Below are 20,672 nucleotides of genomic sequence, written 5' to 3'. Positions count from 1 at the left end.
CCTACTTTTGTAACTACACCAAACTGCCAGCTTTAGACGAGCTCGAGCAAAGCAAAAAAAATGACCGTTGTAGCATTCTATACATGCACATTGCGCGTCTTACATTTTTATTTACAGAAATTTAAAAAAATTAAATTAAAAGAAAAAACCCCAGCACCGCTCCTATAAACCCCACTGTTATTCGACCGTTACAAGTCTTCCTCCACACTGAACCAAGAGAGAGAAACTCTAGAGAGAGAGAGGCCGGACTTTCCATCCATTGCTGGTCCTTTGGCCTCCTCTTTCTTCTTTCAAAAACCCCATTAATTATACCTATATGATATCGTCACATTCTTCAGACCCAGCAACCCAGCACCTCCTCCTCCAAGCAACCAAGAACCGTATCCGAGAAAACCCGGCAATGGAGTCACCTCAAGCGAGGAAATCCGGGCTCAACCTCCCCACCGGGATGTCCGAGACACTGCTCCGCCTCGATTCCGTGCCGGTTTCCTTTCGGGCGGTTTCCAGTCTCTCAGCATCGCCCGGTTCTTGTCGGGCGATTTCGAACCTGTCCTCGCCGTCCAAGTCCTCGACTTGCAGCGACAGATTCATCCCCTGCAGATCCTCTTCGCGGCTTCACACGTTCGGGCTCAACGAGAAGGCCTCGCCGGTGAAAGAAGGCGGCAACGAGGCGTATGCCAGATTGTTGAAATCGGAGCTTTTCGGGTCTGATTTCGGGTCTTTTTCTCCTGCAGGTGGTGCGGCGTCCCCAATGAGTCCCAGCAAGAACATGTTGCGGTTCAAGACGGAGAACTCTGGACCCAACTCGCCGTATTCGCCTTCCCTTCTGAGAAATGACAGTGGGTTTTCCAGTGAGACGACGCCTCCCAAGCCTCCTCGCAAGGTCCCCAAGACACCCCATAAGGTAATTAATTATCCCCTGTAACCTGTTCTTCCCTCTTTAGATCTTTAATTTTTAATGTTAATTTTGAAAATTTTGGCGGCTTAGGAATACGAAAGACAGAACCTTGCTAAGAAAAAAGTGATTAAAATAGTTTAATTTAGCTAAATATAGCTTAATTCAGCTCAATTTAGCTTAATTAGCTTAATTGTAATGCAGTAGCAAGTTGATCTGATGGATTAGACCATCTTCAATAGTTGGGCTAAAAGCCAAATATTTTAGCCCGGAAAATTTAGTTTTTAGCCTATAAACAATTTTTCTGTTCAAACCGTTCTAACCTAAAATATTTTAGCCTGGGATTATTAAATAATGAACTTAGGCTTTTTTTTTTGGTTAAATTAAATTTAAAAAAATAAATAAATATGCAGACTGCCGTAAATTAATTCTATGAACATTTTAATCTAAAAAAATTTAAATTCTGATAAATATTGGGTGGAGTCCACTTCGATTTCTGGGCTAAATTTTGGGGGGAATTTGGCCTTGGTTTAGCATTTAGCATTTAGCCCAAATTTTCCCCTTGGGTTAGAGAGGTTTTGGGGGGGGGGGTAATTTGGCTTTTAGCCCACCATTGGAGGTGGTCTTAGATTACGAGAATGGTTGATTTGAAAAGCTGCATTTCCTATGCTAGTTTGCAGGATTACTCGATACATGTCATAATTTTTTTTTTTGATAAGTTGGTATATCATCATACTAGCATTGATAATATGATATTATGTCGATATTATGATGTTGATATCGTGTAAGTAATAGCTTGATATTTTGTTGGTATGGCTAAGAAGGGAATTATAGGGGAAAATTAAAATGGTTGATCTTAAAAGGCTTGATGGGTTGCAGGTTCTGGATGCTCCATCACTACAAGATGACTTTTACTTGAACCTTGTGGACTGGTCTTCCCAAAATGTCCTTGCAGTTGGACTGGGGACCAGTGTTTATCTTTGGAGTGCATCAAACAGCAAGGTGAGTTTAAACATAGATTTCCAACTTTGTGATTCTGTGGTTTCGAAGTCTAATCCAAAAGCTGTCTCTGCCACTTTCTTCAGTTTGTAGTAGTTTGTGATGCATTGTTTTTCCTCAGGTGACAAAACTCTGTGACTTGGGGCCTAATGACGGCGTGTGCTCTGTCCAATGGACACGGGAGGGGTCATACTTGTCAATTGGCACAAGTCTTGGTCGAGTTCAGGTAGCTATTTGTTTGAATCGATAGTCCTCTGATTTACACTTGATAGACAGATGGCCATTAATTGTGATGTTTTGTTCTAGGTTTGGGATGGGACGCAGTGCAAGAGGGTTCGAACGATGGGCGGGCATCAAACAAGGACTGGAGTTTTGGCGTGGAACTCGCGCATATTAGCTTCAGGAAGCCGAGACCGGAACATACTTCAACATGATCTTCGAGTCCCAGACAATTACATCAGCAAGCTTGTTGGCCACAAGTCTGAGGTATGAAGACTTCAAAAGATTTTGTGATTAAATGAGGTTCTTGGGAAAACGCAAACAAAATGAACTTTTCTTCAAATTTCAATTCTTCAGGTATGTGGGCTGAAATGGTCCAATGACGACAGGGAACTTGCATCCGGTGGCAATGATAATCAGGTAGCCATTACTAAGCTGTTTATTTTTTATTTTTTTCCCGTTCGTGTTCTCTTCTCTTGCTCTCTTCTATGTTTCAGTCAATGGCTAACTTAGTGGCTTGTTGGTGACCAGCTCTTGGTCTGGAACCAGCATTCTCAGCAACCGGCTTTGAGGCTGACAGAGCACACAGCTGCTGTCAAGGCCATTGCATGGTCACCCCACCAGAGTGGCCTTCTCGCATCTGGAGGCGGAACTGCTGACAGAAGTATTCGGTTCTGGAACACTACAAACGGCCACCAATTGAACAGCATCGACACAGGAAGCCAGGTACATTTCAGTTCTGTTATTCCTACAAGCAAAGAGAATACCCTCAACTCACTCGAGTCGACTTAAACTTACAGGTCTGCAATCTTACATGGAGTAAGAATGTGAATGAGATAGTCAGCACTCATGGGTACTCCCAGAATCAAATTATGGTTTGGAAGTATCCATCCATGGGAAAGGTTGGCCTTTTCATTTTAAACTTTGTAAATGTTCAAATCGACTTGAAGCATAAGAAAATGCAGAAAAAACCTTTTCTGGTTGCAAGCTTTCTATCTAATTCCTTCCGGAATGTCCTCTTGTATAGGTTGCCACTTTAACCGGCCATAGCATGCGAGTTCTGTACCTTGCAATGTCACCAGATGGTCAGGTATTGCACCATTTTTGCCACCCCGTATACGCCACCCTGTATACGCACAAGTTCTTGTTTGTTTAAGCCTAAATTTCTGTTCTAACCCAAATAAAATTGCTTTTACTGCAGACAATAGTCACGGGTGCCGGGGATGAGACTCTAAGATTCTGGAACGTCTTCCCATCTGTGAAGACACATGTATGCATGAATATCATGATCCAATCTTCCCTCCCAAATCTGTTACGACTTCTTTTCTGATCCTTTTCTTTTCGTTTGTTATTTCAGACATCAGTGAAGGATACAGGTCTTTGGTCACTAGGACGAACTCAGATTCGATGATTCTCTTGCACATATACATGAAGCGATATCTTGTAAATGGAGATGCTCTTATTTTCTTTGTGGTCAGAAGAATACTGTAATTTATCGGTAGTGAAAACACAAATTTTCTTCTTTTTCTTTGGTTCTTTTACCCCACACGAAGTTTTTGGATTTTGTAAAGTGTTCTCGTCTGATTAAGAAATTCAATAATATACATTTTCGGTGTTCATTTCCAGAGCCTCCTATCTAACATTCATAATTTTCATCAGTTCCTTTCTGTTAGCTCAAAGATCTAAGAAACGTGTACGACATCGCAACTTGGTTCATAAAATAGAAGTGAAAACCAATAACAACATCAGTAACATTCAATCGTAATCTTTCGAAAGACACATTTAGTACAAGGTCGTTGAAAGGAATGTGGTATGGTTCAATTCAGGACACAATAATTCACAGCCGCCAATCGATCAGTTTACTCGTCTTGCAAAACACCTACAATGTTCAGAAATGCTGGATTTCTACTCCTAAGTTTGGGGTGCAATCTTCGTTCTAAGTCTTTGCCTGCGACTGCAGACCTTGACATATCAAATAAATCTCTCTTGACGATGATCTTGTAGCTTTAGGCCTCAACAGCGATGCCTTTCTAAACAGCGGTTTGCAAATCTTGTTGATTTCTACAGAACAAACGGCCAGAAGATGGGTAAAAAAATATATCCAAACAGAGCTTCAATGGAGCAATTACTGCTACTATGTTACCAGACCAAAGGGGAAAAACAAGAAAGGAATTAAGAAAATGACCTTGCACATCTTCACTCTCTAAAAGCTTTATCACAAGATTGCCTCCCCTTCGCAATACACCGTTATCATCTGAAATTATAGTTGCCCCATCATTACTTTCCTCTGTTTGAATTTCGTTATTGCAATGAGCTAAGGCAGCTCCACCAACAGCCAAATTCAGTGCTTGCATACCTAACTCGAGCGATAAAGCTGCATCTTTACTTGAGATTCCAGAAACGAGGGGACACATATCCGAGAGTACCACAGAAAACCCTTTCTGCTGCACAAACACAACGGCAAAACCATGAATCTCTTCCCTATTCCTATCCTACATCTGCAAGAGGATCCTATAAACGTTTTCCTTCGCAAAAAGCTAAGGTTGGTTTTTATTAAGTTGGAAATTCATGTGCACATGGTACAATGTCAAAAGTTGGCAAGGAACCAAAATATTATTTGTCTCACACCTTGAAACATCCTGAAACAGGGTTGAAGGACAACGTGATCATAAATCGAAACAACAGCATATTTAACCAAGTTTCTAACAATTCTTGGTCATAAAAAGTTGCTGTGAAGATTTGAATTGTTCTCACAATCGAAAGACATAAATTAGCAAAAGCAATTTGAACCATTGTTAATTAAAGCTAAGAAGCTAAGACAACAATACCTGTGGAGATAGTTCCCTGACATGGGCTCTGGGGAGTTTCATCACATCGGCGCAAACAGTTTGAACCCTCGAATCACAATGCTCAGCTGGAACCTTCACCTTCTGTTCTGCAAATTCCGCATTTCACAACCCAATTACTCTATATAAATGATCGAATAAACAGAAAAAGAAAGAAAATAAATCGCGAAAGGATAGTGCAAAATGAGACCTTGAGATCAATCCCGACAACAAGGCCGCCATTTTTTAGGGGACCCAAGCTCTGGCAAGCCACCTGCAAATTTCAACAAAAACCCATGAATGTTATGAGAAGACAATCGAAATTTGAGTATAAAGTTAGGATTTTGAAACGACCAAAAAGGACCTGAAGCCAAGCGCCGGGAGCACAGCCGAGGTCGAGAACAGAGGAGCCAGGGGTTATGAGCTTGTACTGTTTCTGCATCTGAAGCAGCTGTTGAAAGATGTGGGTGGGTTAGTGGCAATTAGAGACATGAATTTTAGGAAAAATGGTAAATCAATGAATACCTTGAAGGCCGAGCGAGCCACATAGCCCAGGCGTTGAGCCTCTCTGTAGAAGAAATCTGGTTTTCCTGCCCCACTCATCTTTACCCCTTTCTTCCTCTCTGTTTCTTCTTCGCAATAAAACCCTAAACCCCAACCAACAGCGAGTTTTTTTTTTTTTTTTTTTTTTTTTTTTTAAACTTGTATATGACCAAAAACGTCACCTAAGGTGAACTCCCATTTTTTTTTTCTTTTTTTTTTTTCAAATATCACCCTTAATCTCCTTAATTAAATTGATAATGCGGTAGAATTGTGACTAAATTGTGCGATTGATTTTCTTTTCATGCTACTAAATAACTAAATATTAACCGGGAAGAAAACGAAGCTCCATGATGACAATTTTTTGTTTATGTTGTGCCAATTTGGTTTCCATACCAATCCACAAACGAATCGATACTTATCATGTCATTATTTTGACAAACAATCAAATTAGCAAATAGCTAAAAGATATATATGAGTACGACTTTTTTTTTTTTTAAACAAACGATACTATTTACACTAAGAGGTGAGGGAGTGGCTAAATCTCTCAATGAGCTAGTAATAATATGGTTCAATTTTGTTTTGGCGAGAATTGAACCTAAGATCTCTCACTTACAAATGAAAAGGAATATCACTAGACCGTAGTACTAAATAGCATATAAGTACGACTTTTAACTCTCATAATACAATATTATTGTGAGGAAATTGAAACGTGTAAATCGTAATAGCGCTGAATTCTGAGGTGGGTTATTGCCTACAATAAAATGCAATTTTGTTGGATAAAGTAGGTAGCTGTTGAATGGGGGAAAAGCGAGGAATACAATACAATTGGTGAGACAAAGTTGTTGCTTTTGTCCCACATCGCCCAGAGATAGATGGGAAGCTGCTGGAGAGATTATAAAATGGAACAGAAGCAAAAATCACAAACCATCTTTGCGCTTGGGGCAATGACGCAGCTAATGAGGTTCTAACCGAGGCGCGTCTATTGCTGGTTGAAAACTATTTCCAAACCCCCTCACTGGCCTGGGTTCAGCCTGGGCCTCTGAGAATTTCTGGAAGGGCTCCCTTCGGGGTAAAGCCCTACAATTCCAAGTTCAAATTTCTTGCTGTTGATGGCTTATTGGAGTAAATAATAGCGGATGAAAATAGTCATTGTAAGTACAACAGAAACTACAGATACTGTAAATTAAGATAAATAAAATTACAAGATTGTCCCTCATGCTGGATGCCGCAATTACCGGGAGAAATATGATTTAAACAGCGGCATGAAACTAGAGGATTCAGGAAGTAGCTATCAAGTAGAAAAAGCCTCTGGGCAACCGGATTAGATTTGCTGATCCTTCTTAAAAGAGTGTAATCATGGCTTTCGCTACCGCTCTTCAACAACAAACCTCTTCTCGCCCGAAGACCATACGCTGTTTCAGCTGCCGATATTATGATTCCGAGTAATCTGGCTAGCAGGACCTGTCCTTGGCATATCTTACGTGACACAAATTGACAAATGACAGAGAGAGGATGTCCTTTGCTACCTTCGCAATCTCCTGATTCAAAGTTGCGTAAACCCGGCCCTCAGATTCCTCAGCTGCCACTGCCTGTATGTCTGGTCTCTCAATCCTCTGCGAACCCTCACACGCAATGACATTCATTGCCTGCTTACCGAAGACCTCCCTCGCATTCAAAATCCTCTCTGGAGCATCATGCGGGACATTTATCTCAATCATATCGAACAATGTGGAAAAGTGGAAGAGGCCCTCCCGAAATCCCCAATGTGTAGATATCCGGATTTATGGTCCTAATCAGTTTTAAAACAACTGTGCATCGAGTTCACAAGAAGCACCTCATCACGATCAATTTTAAGATCCTCAATTTGAATGGTGTCCTACTTTTGTGCTGTTGCATTGAACCGAAATGGAACTTTATAAGTTTCTGCATACCATCCTTGCTGCTTTCTCAGCTACTTCCATTATTGTCTTGTTTGAGAAGAAAAACTATAGCCTCTTAAACGACACACGACAAGATATAGATAGTAAGCCTTCAAGATATCTGCAGCTGATGGTGGCTTGGACACAAGATCTTTGTAAATCTGAGCACCGGATCCAGCCATGCGTGCCTCAAGACCATCAGCAAAATAGTGAGCTAGTCTTTGCAGCGAGTTTCCCATTGCCATAAGAGAAGAATGCTGTCTGATATGCTTAAGCAACTCATTGCGCGTCCTCTTATCATTAGCTGCAACCGCTCGTGCACAAGGAGTCAAAAGAGTTCTCAAATCCACCACTTCCTTTTTACATCCCCACTTCTTTCCACGGCCTTTTCTACCACTGGCCTCATTCGACTGACCATGCTGGTGTACATTCTTGATTGTCCCAAGAGCAGATTGTTCTTGTGCGCAATTTGTGAAAACCGTATCACCAATTTCCGAACTCACAGTTGATTCAGTTTAAACTGCTAATTGCTTGTTACACTTCCCTGCATCTACATTCACATTTTCGCAGTAAGGATTCTTCTTTCCTCTTCACCCATCAGAAAAAGTACTCATTCTTCTTCTTTACCTCAGCTCCCATACGTATAGCATCTGCCTTCCCCTCGTTAAGTAACATCGTGTTACTTTCCAAATTAACAATCTGTGCATTACCATTCGGAAGAAACCTACTTGCTTCCTCAGAGCCTCTTTCAAATTGCACAGCCGACTCAATCTCAATTCAAAAAGTGAGGAACTCTAGAGTGCTCGGAAAAGAATTCACACCCTTTCTACAACGTTACCACTTCCATTTGATGAGGCATGGAATGACAAAGAATTGGACTGAGAAGAAACATGCAAGGATTTGTACTCACGCGAATCACAACCCCGAAGCCAATCCAAGAGGTAGTATTGTAATCACTAGAACGCGAAGGATGACATTCATCTCGGCTTTCATTGTTTTGATCAGCATACGAAGTCATGTCACAAGGAGGAGAAAGAGAGTGCTTCTCTCCAAGAAGCTCATAAAATGATAGCTCAGCAGCTTCAAGTGCTGCAGGCTCATGATATATTTGGGTCTTTTCTTCCATAAGAATTTTGTTAAATGTACTTGAGAACTACATCACTAAAATCGCAGTCCTCGGATGATTCCCCATCCGAATTCGTGCTCAAATCCGGGCCCAAATTACTCGAAATTGGATGGGAAGGTGCACAATTTTGATAAAGAAATCGTTCAAAGTTAGTATTCACGATCGTGTAAGTGACCGTCAATTGTTGATGCATGCGAATTTCATTATGTATTAACAAATAATATCACTTGCGTGCCTGTTAATTAGCCCTTTCTTCCCTCTTCATCACAACTAATTACATTTAATGTCCTCTTTAGTTACACACTTGCTGCCTCGCACGAGTCACACCAAGCTCAACTCAATTTAAGTCTTTCATTTTTGAAGTTTTTTTTTTTTTTTTTTTTTTTTTTTTTGGGTGTTATTTTGTTTTAATTTTTTTATTTTGGGCCAAGGACCCAAAGATAATATGGCCATGTGATCAAGAGTGAGGAGATCAGATTCTCAAGAGGCCCTCATATGGTGAACAGAACAATATTGACCTGTGAACACATATCCATAACCGATGAAATTTTACTCGCACACAGATATTTACAAAGATACTTTTACAACATAAGGTTAACTCGCATATTAATCACAACCTATTATTAAAATCATAACAAATATATAGATATATAGGTATCATAATCGAGTGAGCCGAACTTGAGATCTACTTTTATCAAAGAGAAAACTGGGTACCACTAAACCAATTGGACATGCGCAATCAGGTATACACTTGAACGAGCGTTATCCGCCTCCATACCCCGCAAAAGAAACGGGTGACCCGAACCCGCACCGTTTTGAGGTGTTTTAGATCCAATTTAGTTCCTTGGTGATATGCTGACCAATTCAAAATACGTAGGTAAGTAGGCAAGAAGTTGAGTAGTACACTACAAACTTTGCCAGATAACAAATCAACAGGATATATTTCTTTTCTTCATCTCTACACGTGATTGTGCACGTGCCAAATGTGTTAATATGTCAGAGCCACCGCCCAAGTTAGTTGGCCAATTCAAAAAATTAGATAAATAATTAGTCCAACAGCAAAGGTGTAAATTATACGCAACTCAATCATTCAATTGCAACCCATCTTTGAATTGAAAACAGTGACGTTGACTGACTTGCAATGCAAGAAACTCACATCACATTCACATGGAAGTTATTAACACAGAAGCAACATATTGAAGATAATTAAAATAAGTTTATTCCTGTTTATGAACATTCACATTTCTCTGCATTACAAGTTGGTGAAATAAAAACAAATTGAATTCAAACAACTGTGAGATTCTGTTAGAATAATCTTTATTCCGACGAACCATTTACATTTGCCGGCCTCCCTCAGACAGAGACGCCGGCAATTGAATTTAAACTGTGGGGGTGAGGATTTTACACAAATTTTGGGTCATTTGTACATTTGTCTTCTTCTTTCCCTGTTTCTGTCAACGTTTCCTGTTTTTTTCTACATCATACAATCGGATACCTTTCAGCTCCCTGCCTATCGGTCGGGTGCGTCTGTGATCTTCAGAATGCTGGCAAGGCCGGGTGCTTGCTGTGTTGCTTTGCTTGGTGTTGGCACCAGTAAGAATGGGCAGCCAACACTCGGTCCAGAAGCTCCTGAGGAACGGGCTCTCCCCTTCTTTGCTGAGGAGAGATTTTTGCGGTGTGGACTAAGGTTTTCCATTTGTCCTGCATAAAACCACCACAAAGCACATCAAATACAACATAAATCATGTAACTTGTGCTTTCCAGAGAAGCACTCAATGGCAATGTACCTGCAAACAAAATAATAATCGAGTGATGTAGGACAAGATAACCATACAAACAAAATTTACCTTCAGGTCCACATAAGTTCGATGATCTGCATTCTCAAATGCACGCAATTTAACATCGCGCCACCTGCAGATTCATAACATTGTTAAACCACTATTATCCTTCAAAATGGAATCATGCATCTCGCACTGATACTATTTAAGTGGTAACGAACATCACACCTTCCGGTTCCAAGTTCCTCAACTGCTGTCACCAATGCTTCGACTTCTGAGACAGAGAATGGTCTCCTGGTTCGACGCTGTGCAAGCTCAGATCGCTTAGTTTTTTGGCTCACGGGAACTATGGCTAGTGGCTCCATGCTCATTTCTGGAATCGCAACTATCGCCTGGGATTCCAGCATTGTTTTGTTGGTCAATATGTCAATATGAGAGGAAACTGGTTCATGCTTAGTTTCAGCAAGACTCCCTGAATTGGTTATAGGAGGAATGTCAGACAACACATCAGACATTGGAGAGTCCAAGACGGGTGTTCTTGGGGACCTGAAACAACGATGCATATTTGTTGTAATGAGAACACATGTGAAAAGCTGTTCCTCAAGTCAACAGAGCAGAACCGTAATGCAAAACTTGTCCTATCCATTGAGATTAAAGCTCAACAATTTTTTTTTCCACATATGCATCATAACACGATCATCATGAATAATTAGCACACACTATTGCCTACAAAATTGCATTAATTAAGAATTTATGATACTAAATCAAATAACGCATACCGGAGGGAAATTCATCTCTTAATTGTCTAAACAGCCTCAAATATATTGTATAAGCAGCTATAGACTTAATTAAATACACAAAACAAACGTCATAAATTCCAGCAGAAAAATACCATCTCAGCATGCATATCAACAACTATGAAAGAAAACAAAGTCGACCCAAATGGGCAATCAAAAAAATTCCAACTTTAGACAAGGGACTTCTCACAACACATCAATTACCTGGCCACCATCTCGCATGAAAATGGAGGATCGCCAGAACACAAAAATGCAGAAGCTTGCACGGGACTAGGCTCCAACATAAAACCCAGAGAATCCAAACTGTCTTTGGAAGAAATTCCCATCTGCATTAGCGTTCTGTTGTCATCTCTTATGTTTTTCCCTTGAACAAGTACTCCAACACTTAAACCATCCCTAAGTATGGCATTCACTGCATCCATGACTGTCCTCTGTAAAATTTCATATCACAAAAGTAAAATATTCAGGCCCAGAAGTGATGAATAGTCAACAACTACTTGCTAAACAAGACCCAATACTAGCGAATAAACAATCATATTCCATGCCATTTGAGGAAAATTCTTATCGTAAAGAGGAAGGAGAAGACCTGCAACCCGTACATTATTTTATGGCCAATGGCACGTAAAATAAAATAATGCATCTGAATTAATACCTTCAATGAACCGACTGTTTCAGTTTCTGGGACCTCAATGACAAGCTCTGGAACCCTAAAGGATTTGATTCTCAATTTCACTGCAGAAGGAAAGATAATGCACAATGATACTGGTTATACAATCGAATAAGGAAAGTGTTTAACACCAAATCTTAAAAACTTTAATTACCATGAGATTCCTCAGAGCAGAAAGATGTTTGATGACCAATAACTGAAGCTGACACTCCGTTTGCTGCACAGAAGAATAACTATTAAGAAAAACCAATACCACAAGCCTTAAGTCCCAAGAACACATAAGGAAACAGTAACAACAAAATATCTACATAATTGTGCCAAAGTAGCATACCAGCTGGACCAGTTTTATCTCCGTTATCGGGTGAGTTAGAAACACTTTCACCACTAAACCCTCCATCAGAAGTCACTACCGAACTCCGGTCAACCAGTTTCCTCCTCTTATAAAGAGTGTCACGTTGAGATCTTTCACGGTTGTAAAAGGTTTTCCTTTTGTGATAAATAGTTTTTACTCCCCCATCTAGAAAAACCAAAAACATAAGCTCAACATTAAATGAATTTGCATCGATTTATGATGCTAACCAAAGCACAATAAGAAACTTACCATATCTATAGTGCTCACATTCCCTCAACTTTGGAGCCGCTTTCCAGTACTTGGATGTCAGTAACTTCCTTATTCTTCGGTCTCCAACACGTGGTGGAGGCCTAAAGACCTTCACCCTGTTGCTAGGTTTAATGCACCTAGTAAAGTTTTCGTCATCATCTCTGCTACCTAATTCAATATCATTCCTATGCCTGGAAAAAGAAGCATTAGGAACAGGATCCCTGAACAATGACAATTTGACATTGCTGTCTCTATTGAGCATTGCAGGATATTTTGCATGCAGTTCAGTTGGATCCTTGGAACTGCATGGGTTAGCTATCTTCAAAGCTCCAGTTTCTAACAGCTTACTATCTTCCTGTACTTCAATTCCATTTGCTACATTACCATAACAGGACTCCACAATACCAGGGGATCCCCCCTCTACCTTACCAGAATAATTTTGAAATGTGGGCCTGCTACTGGAAATTACAGACTTTGCCCGGCGCCCAGCTTTTGCAGAGCTGTCTGAACTTGTAATAACTGAAGTGCGTTCCAAAACAGTATCACTGTTGGCACACAGAATTTCTTTTAGAATGCCCTTCTGACCGACATTTTGCGATGTCAGCCCTAAAGAAACGCTTTCTTGGGAGCTTCCCTGATCAGGGCACTCTTCTTTCAGAGGTTTATGTTCATCTTGTCTTTCCTGCTTAACGTCTATGCCAAAGGCAGGCTGCAAATTTCCTTCAGAAGCATTACTGGAGGCAGAACTTTCACTCTCCTGCAATAACTTTCCAGCTAAAGAGGCCAATAATTCAAATGCACAGAATTGGCCATCCTCAACCGACTTCCTATGTGGGCGCCTCTGAAACCAGTAACCGAAATTCATGAATTCAATACAGGGTTTATCATCCAAAACCAAAAAGGTAAGGAGAAAACAAAAAGAGGCAACCCTAGAATTTCAGGACTGCTTACCCTAGCTGATCTGGGAGCTCTAGGTATAGTAGGGACCTGGAAGCCATTAAATCCAAAATCGAGCCTCTTCTTCAACACCATATCTCAAGCATACATGGCAATTTGAACTCATCAAACACAAAGAAGCATCAATCCCGCATTCAGTTCACTGTCATAAGATATTCATTTCATAGAAAGAACACGTGTCAGGCTTAGCTTGGGGAAAATGTGTTTGCATAATCGAAACAAAATCACATTGATCACAAAAGGAAGATAACAATAAATTCAGAATCCTACGTCATACTACTATATCAAAACCAACATAAAATAAAATCCCACAATGAGATCGAAGTAGTGATATAATGTTCCTTCTTTAAAGATGCATATTAACTAAAATATAGCAAGAATAGACTGCCTCTGTGATCAATAACGTAAAACTCATGATTAGGCCTCCAAGTCTCCTAACCACCAAACCACCTCTCCAGGTGTAAGTGCCTAATCATTCCCACAATTCTTAGAAATCAAACAGATCCCTTAGACTGATTGAGGAACAATAGCAAAATCCAACACGGTAAGATTTGGAATATAAAACTACTCGAAAGACTTGAACCAAAGCTTGAAACGAAAACATAATAAAAACTAAACTAATCTAATCTGCTCCGCGGTATGCAGAAAATCATAAACCAGATCTTAAAACCCTAATCAGAGGTCTTTTCAAAAGAAAATTCCAGGTAATTGAACAGATACAAGATCAAGCATGAACCGGAACCAAATTGGAAGTCAAGGCTCCAATCACATCTGAAACTAGTTGTTTAATGTACAAAGAACTTAGAAATGTAAATTGCATTTAACTTCATAAACCCAAAACCCAGAAAACGAATTCCCATTTGATAAATTGAATACACAACAAGAAGAATTCCAAATCAAATCCAATTCGGCAAAAGCAATTACAAATCCAACGCCAATTCCGATCTTAGTTCTGTAATCTGTTTTACGCAGCGATGAATGAATTCAAAGCTAAACTAAAATCCCATAAACCTCAGATCAAAAGAAATGGACTTCATGCAAAACAAAACCCATGATTCTGATCACGACCACAAATTCTCAATCAAACCCAATTCAGCACATCCAAACACGACCCAAATTCCCCAATCAGGTCCCGATCTCAATCGAAATTCAAAATTGCATGCAGTAATTGAACACACCCAATTGCTCAACCGAAGCAAAACCCATAAGTTATTGACCAGAACAGCGCTGAATTCTCAAAAACTAAAACCCAAATTGCATCAAACCAAAATCCTTGCAGAGAAGCTCGATTTACTCACCTCTTGGACAAAGATCTTCTTCTGGGTTAAATCTAAAACCAATATATCTACAAATTTTCAGGGAAAGAAAAAACAGAAAATCTGGGAAATGTGTAAGAGATCTGCGAGAATACGAAGCAAGAATTGGTGGTTTCTCTCTCTAAATCTCTCTACAAAAAGGCAAAAGGAAAAACCCAATTGGATTGTAAAATGTTAATGATTTTGTATATACAAAAACCATGCAGAAGAAACAGTGGCCTTAAACCCCTTCTTATATATGTTTCATGGTTTTCTGACCACAAAACTAGGCGAGCCAGTAAAAGAGCAATAATGTCCGGGTAATTGCAGGTTCCCTAAACCCCCTTCTTCTTTTTTTTCCTTCTTTTTTCTCTCTGTCTCTCTCTCTCTCTATCTCTTGGACCAGTTCTTCCTCTTCTTCCTTCCCTCCTTTTCTTATACATCCATCAATCCACCAGCTGAGGTGGAGATAGAGTTCTCTTGCCACGTATACCTCCCAAGTCATATTTGTTTTCCTTTTATTTTCGAGAACTGTTATTACCGCTTCGAAAATTTTATTTCATAATTGTCACAAATGTTGTATTTTTTTTTTTTTAAATATAAAATGTTTAGAGTGCAAAATGAGAATTTCGGAATGTTAATAACAATTTTCTTATTTTCGGACGATAATTTTTTTTGTTGGAATGGGCAATGAAAATGAAAAAAGAAATGCTAATGAATCCCTCTCAAAAGTCGATTCTTCATAGACTCTCTTCAACTACAGAGTTTGAAGCCGAGACAAAATGCTTCTTCTTCTTTTATCATCACTCACTCAAATTTATTTTGTAAAAGAGGAAGATGGAGTATTTGTTAACCTATTCTTTCATCTTCTTAAAGCTAAGTCTAACCCTTTTGCTTTGTACCAGTTAGCTACAACCATCGAATTAGACTTCGTTTGATATGCTTTTAAAATGATTAGAAACACTTTTAGTGAAAATATTTTCAATACCAATCCTTAGTAAAACTGCAAATAAATCCTTAAAACAGTACTTAAAAGTGTTTTTGAAATCCAAAAATATTTTCTTTAAAAGCGTTTTTAGTCATTTTAAAAACACATCCAAACGAACTATTAATCTCTAGTAAACAGTTAAACTGAATAGTAGTATTATATCACTCATGAATCCTTGATCGATCGATCTTAGAATAATTAGAATATGCAAAAGAATAAAATATTTAACCTTTGACATCACCCACATACATCTCTATTGGCTATAGCCATGTGATCGTAGATTCTTACCCCCAATAATGTGTAATTGTATATTCTAAAGTAATTAAGTGTCTAATCAAATTACGAAAATACACTTCAAACAATTCACTGTTATCCATTAATATTAGGGAAGTTTTAACGAAACACTCTTCGTACTGTTCACTTTTAACGAAAATGACATTTTTACTCTAAAAAGTCACTCCTAGTATTATTCACTTACAACACCTTTTTGTCCTTTTGATTAAAACTCAAAGTTTTCAAGTCATTTTCATTAGTTTTCCTTTAATATTGTTGGACCAAATTCTACTCGGGTTGGCGAGTGAACCTGCAAGAACAAAGATAAGGGAAGGATCACGAAACTAGATGTCGGGGAGGATAATTCTCGACGTAGGTGTTCCGACGATCAAGTTAGAAATGAGTGATGGATGGTAAGTTATATATTTTGAGAGGGATGAGAGTGTCTAATCTAAGAGTCGAATGGCCTACTTATAGGCGTTCGGGAGTTAGTTTGTGAGTGCTATGCCAAATGTCTGAGTCGTTAAAAATAAGGCTTAATGCCAAGTTGCATCAACAACATGGGACAAGACAACGGACCAGAATTCTTTTATTTCCTCTTTCATTCTCTCCTCTCACATTTTTTATTTTGTCTTTCTCTTTCTATAAAAAATTAGTATAAGATATTGACGTAACTTAACCGTAACCGTTCAAATAGAAAAAAAGAGAAAGAAAGGAAAAAAAAAAGAAAGAGAGAGAATCTTACTCGTTCTCTCGTAGTAGGCGCATCATGGGTTAGGGTACCATTAGTCTGGCCAATCATACATGCAGTTAGGATTTGGCAATTAGGATCTGTTTGGTGATTGGTGGTATCTAGTGGGAGTTGTTGGGCACGATGTAGATTATATTGGAGAGCCTACGCGCGACTGACCGCGTAGTCCCATTAAGGCTGCAACAATTGAATGGCTTCGAGGATCTCGTTGACATTTTGTTATGGTAACATCCAGAGTGCGTGACTCACTCCGAAACAGATCAACGGATTGATTTGGCGGCTTCACTATTCCAGAGGGGTAGAAATTATGGTCTTGCAAATATATTTAATTATATTCTAATATGGCCCATTATTTAAATGAAAGAACAGATTCAGCCTGTCATATGGATGCCAACTTGTTTATATATTAACACTTAGCGTGTTCCTAAGCAACAGCTTTTAATGGTTTATACACTATTTATCCGGTCACTAATAAGATTATTTTTACTAACATTATTTTGTCTCTAGAAAAAGAAAAGAAACGAAATGATTTTACACTTCTGCATAGAAAGATTATTTAAAATCTATAATTCTAACATCACACGATCAATTAAGATTACGATGTTTCGCCACGTGGAATTACTGCAACACTTTTACATGACTTGTCGTCTGTCCTAGTCGGACATAGATGTTGAAGTGGTGGTAGTGGAAAAAACACGGATTAAGGCAGAGAATATTTGACGGCGTTAGTTACTAGGAGGAGGGGATTTGATTGGGTGGCGCGCAGAGAAGGCATGGAAGATAACGGAATGAGTGGCCAAATGCGGTTTCGCGGTTATCCCGTCAAAACCATCTGGATTAGAAGTTGTCTTGCACGTTTCCTTCACTTTCTTCGAGAAACCCACAGTAACTGTCCTGCCACGCCCGCCAACGTATCCGGTAGCCGGTCACCCTCTTGCTTTTTACACGCGTGTCGGTTACATTTTGGACTGGTTGGTGGGTGAGTGGCTGCGAGTGGATTGGGTTTATGGTCTACTGGAGTTTGGGCTTCACCTACTTTTTTTATTATTTTAAAGTGAAATGGGCTTCATGTGCTTTTGTTTTATTTTATTTTTTAAGGAATTGGATTCTCTTCGAAGAAAAGCTTTTGGTATCATCTTGATCTATTAACACGGATCGTTGGATTTTGATCCAACAGCTACAATTATTATAATTTTTAAAAAAGCTTTCTATTTATAGTCGTTGGATCAAACTCCAATGACCCGTATTATTGGGTCAGGAGAATCTTGAGGCTTTGCCTCGAAGAGGATCCAATTCCATTTTTTGAGATTAATGTACTTTGATTGATGTTACGTGGATTTAAGCAAGTCTCATCTTTTTTATATGCAACGATAGTTTTACTTTTATAACAAAGTGATGAAGATTTGAATTAAATGCCTCGACTTGTCAATATAATAAATTGATATCAACTAAATATTTACAAAAATCGAACATAAAACATTTTATTTATAAGTCAAGTGAATAGGCATACTACTAGTTATAGTACTAGTAGCAAGCATTTTGAAGAGTTACTTATGGAGAGAATTTGTCTACAACCAAGATGTATCATTTTATGTCTACAATGCTTATTAAGGGTATGTTTGAGATTGTTTCTAAAAGGGCTAAATTGATTTCGATTTCTAACATTCAATATCACTTCTAAATTTGTTTGGTAGACAGACTTAGAAGTGCTTATGACTCAAAAAATGCTTGTTTGAAGAAACACATGTTAAATGCTCATTCAAGAAAGAACTTTCAAATGCTTTTCTAAGTTATTGATTTTTAATTAAAAAAAAATCAAAACAACTATAGTTAAAGCACTTATGAAACTAAGTGTTTTTTTAGAGAATGAACCTCAAACATGTCCTAAATATCCACAGCACAAGTTATGGTCGTGTGGTAAGTTTTGTAGATAATAGATAGCGATTTTTTAGTTTAAATACCAATTATATGAAATTTTTTAGCTAAAGTACTATGTTTTTAGTTTATTTAGCTAAAATGCTATGTTTTTAGTTTAGGTACCAATCAAAAAGTCAACCAAAACAATTCTATAAATACTATTATAATAAAAAATAATTACATGATTGTCACTCAATCCTACCGTGTTTTTCAATCCTACCGCGTTTTTCAATCCGCCAAACTTTTCCTTGTGACTAATTGATCAAATTTTTTGACAACCGACTGATCAAATTTTCCAATCTCAATGTCATTGTCCAAAAGTGACCTTCAAAAAAAAAACATATTAAGTAATGAATTTTCTCATAAGTTCTCTAATTTTATTTTGTATACATGTAAAAAAATAATAAACTCACACAACAAAACATAATTGAAGATGAAAATGTTCCAAATATTGTTTTTAAGTCATTGTTGAACCATGACTTGAAATTTTTCGTTGATCAGAAAAAAGATTCGTTCACAATGACTATGGTCGGGCGACAATTTCTGGCACATGCATTGGTGACATGTGGGTCATGTGCAATGAGAATAAAAATATAAATGGCCTTATGCTTACAAGTGTATACATTTGCCCACAATTTAGGGCTTAATCTAAGTAGAATGGGAAGGGATTGGTAGTTTTCCTTAAAAGTTCTATTAAAATTGGTTTAGTCTCAATTTGCCTTAAAAGATTTACTCATGATGACACAATATGTTTCTCCTACTTATAGAGAAAAATTACTTGAATGTCACGAGGAGTGTAGCCCTTACACTCCCTTATTCCTTTAATATAAATCTTGTGACATTTCTTTACCACTCACCATACACGTCGCGCGGGATGAGTACTAAAAGAAGAAAGAGCATACACATATTGTATTGAGTTATTATCATACTGATTATGTGTGAAGGTGGAAACATTTTAGTAACACTATCAAACAAATAATATTGTCTTAAGAGATATCGCTAAGATCGACATTATTAACAACTAATTTTGTGATCATAAATATCGTAATTTTTTTTCTCGTAATTAGAGTTTAGTGGCGACATATTAAAGAAAATTCTAATTAGAAATCTTGATATATAGAAATAGTATATTCACAAATAGGTAATCATCAATAATGCAAGTGATAGTTGTCAAGTCACTTAAAGACGCTAAGTAAATGAATAAAGTAGGGGTGATTAGTGTACTAAACAAATGGATTAAGCCAATGACTAGCCAACAAATTGGGAACCAAGTGGGACTGTAGGAGTGTGTTTGCTCAATTAGCTAGCAATCACGTGCCCTTTTTCTTTTGTTCTGGGACATATCACCTTTCCATGCACCATACATTTCACGTAAATCTTTATTAATTTTCTTCTTTAATACATCAAATCTTTTGTTTGCAATATTCCTTTCTTGTTGATAGACCCTTATCGTCGTTGCCTTTTGGTAGCTCCGTCCAAGCTTTGGCTAGCTAGCTGTGCTATTGTCGCATGTCACATGAGAGAGAGAGAGACAGGTTGCAGCTAAAACAAAAGGGATGGAAGGGTGGGCGGTAGGATGGAAGGAACCATTTGCCTATTTAATTATCATCATAAAATTCATTATTTTTTAGAGAACAAAATGTTCGTCAATTTCTTTGAACTCAATTAGATGTATCTAATATTTTTGATTTGGCTAATATTTTGCAAGGACAAATTATAAGGTGCAACTTGAAAAATAGACGGTCTGAATCATTAAAGTTCGACGTAGTGTGACCCCCACAACTCATCTCTATTTTTTTTTTTTTTTTTTTAAATAAAGATCTCTTTAGATAAAGGGCTTGATATATATATATATATATATATATATATATATGTATATATGTATATATGTGCTTGCTTTTCAAGATTCAACACAACAAGAAGGATCGTGGGTGAATAATTCCTTAGAATCTTGAATCATGTCTGCAAAAAATGATACTCTTGGATATATTACTTTATTAGATATATTTGTATATAAGAGTTGTGCTAATTAGCATTTGTCTCTCAATGGCCTAAACCACAAGAAATTCTTGTATAAGTCGACTACTACTAACGAAGTTTTATTAAAAATAGTCGGTACAGA

The 20,672-nt window shown here is 38.1% G+C and overlaps 3 protein-coding genes, 1 non-coding gene and 1 pseudogene across 7 annotated transcripts; 2 read left to right on the top strand and 3 right to left on the bottom strand.

Moving 5' to 3' along the window:
- Positions 1 to 213: 213 nt before the first annotated feature.
- LOC137734761 (protein FIZZY-RELATED 3-like) lies at positions 214 to 3,742 on the top strand. Its single transcript, XM_068474043.1, has 10 exons — positions 214 to 904; positions 1,775 to 1,897; positions 2,016 to 2,120; positions 2,201 to 2,380; positions 2,471 to 2,533; positions 2,645 to 2,839; positions 2,914 to 3,015; positions 3,141 to 3,203; positions 3,315 to 3,383; positions 3,471 to 3,742. Exons 1-10 carry the CDS (start codon positions 317 to 319, stop codon positions 3,522 to 3,524), a joined length of 1,542 nt encoding a protein of 513 aa, XP_068330144.1. The 5' UTR covers positions 214 to 316; the 3' UTR covers positions 3,525 to 3,742.
- A 92-nt stretch (positions 3,743 to 3,834) lies between these two features.
- On the bottom strand, positions 3,835 to 5,591 carry LOC137734763 (uncharacterized). 4 transcript variants are annotated; one of them, XM_068474046.1, is made up of 7 exons: positions 5,464 to 5,591; positions 5,303 to 5,389; positions 5,150 to 5,212; positions 4,942 to 5,043; positions 4,470 to 4,557; positions 4,299 to 4,367; positions 3,835 to 4,174 (listed from the first exon to the last, which is right to left on the bottom strand). In XM_068474046.1, exons 1-7 carry the CDS (start codon positions 5,539 to 5,541, stop codon positions 4,050 to 4,052), a joined length of 612 nt encoding a protein of 203 aa, XP_068330147.1. In that variant the 5' UTR covers positions 5,542 to 5,591; the 3' UTR covers positions 3,835 to 4,049. The 4 variants fall into 4 exon arrangements, with proteins under 4 accessions (XP_068330147.1, XP_068330148.1, XP_068330145.1 ...); XM_068474047.1 differs by having other exon boundaries at positions 4,470 to 4,554; XM_068474044.1 differs by having other exon boundaries at positions 4,299 to 4,557.
- Positions 5,592 to 6,407: 816 nt separating this feature from the next.
- LOC137735778 (U4 spliceosomal RNA) lies at positions 6,408 to 6,558 on the top strand. The gene has a single exon (XR_011068688.1). It is a non-coding gene; the product is annotated as a U4 spliceosomal RNA (small nuclear RNA).
- Positions 6,559 to 6,983: 425 nt separating this feature from the next.
- On the bottom strand, positions 6,984 to 8,526 carry LOC137734435 (scarecrow-like protein 14; annotated as a pseudogene).
- Positions 8,527 to 9,722: 1,196 nt separating this feature from the next.
- Positions 9,723 to 15,030, bottom strand: LOC137735081 (telomere repeat-binding protein 3-like). Its single transcript, XM_068474454.1, has 10 exons — positions 14,625 to 15,030; positions 13,321 to 13,468; positions 12,370 to 13,210; positions 12,100 to 12,285; positions 11,923 to 11,985; positions 11,754 to 11,833; positions 11,306 to 11,532; positions 10,533 to 10,850; positions 10,374 to 10,437; positions 9,723 to 10,227 (listed from the first exon to the last, which is right to left on the bottom strand). Exons 2-10 carry the CDS (start codon positions 13,399 to 13,401, stop codon positions 10,063 to 10,065), a joined length of 2,025 nt encoding a protein of 674 aa, XP_068330555.1. The 5' UTR covers positions 13,402 to 13,468; positions 14,625 to 15,030; the 3' UTR covers positions 9,723 to 10,062.
- Positions 15,031 to 20,672: the final 5,642 nt, after the last annotated feature.

Source organism: Pyrus communis, chromosome 5 (genome assembly GCF_963583255.1).
Source record: "Pyrus communis chromosome 5, drPyrComm1.1, whole genome shotgun sequence".
Taxonomy (NCBI): Eukaryota; Viridiplantae; Streptophyta; class Magnoliopsida; order Rosales; family Rosaceae; genus Pyrus; species Pyrus communis.
Note: the sequence above shows the minus strand (reverse complement) of the source record. Positions and strands in the feature narration are given on the sequence as shown.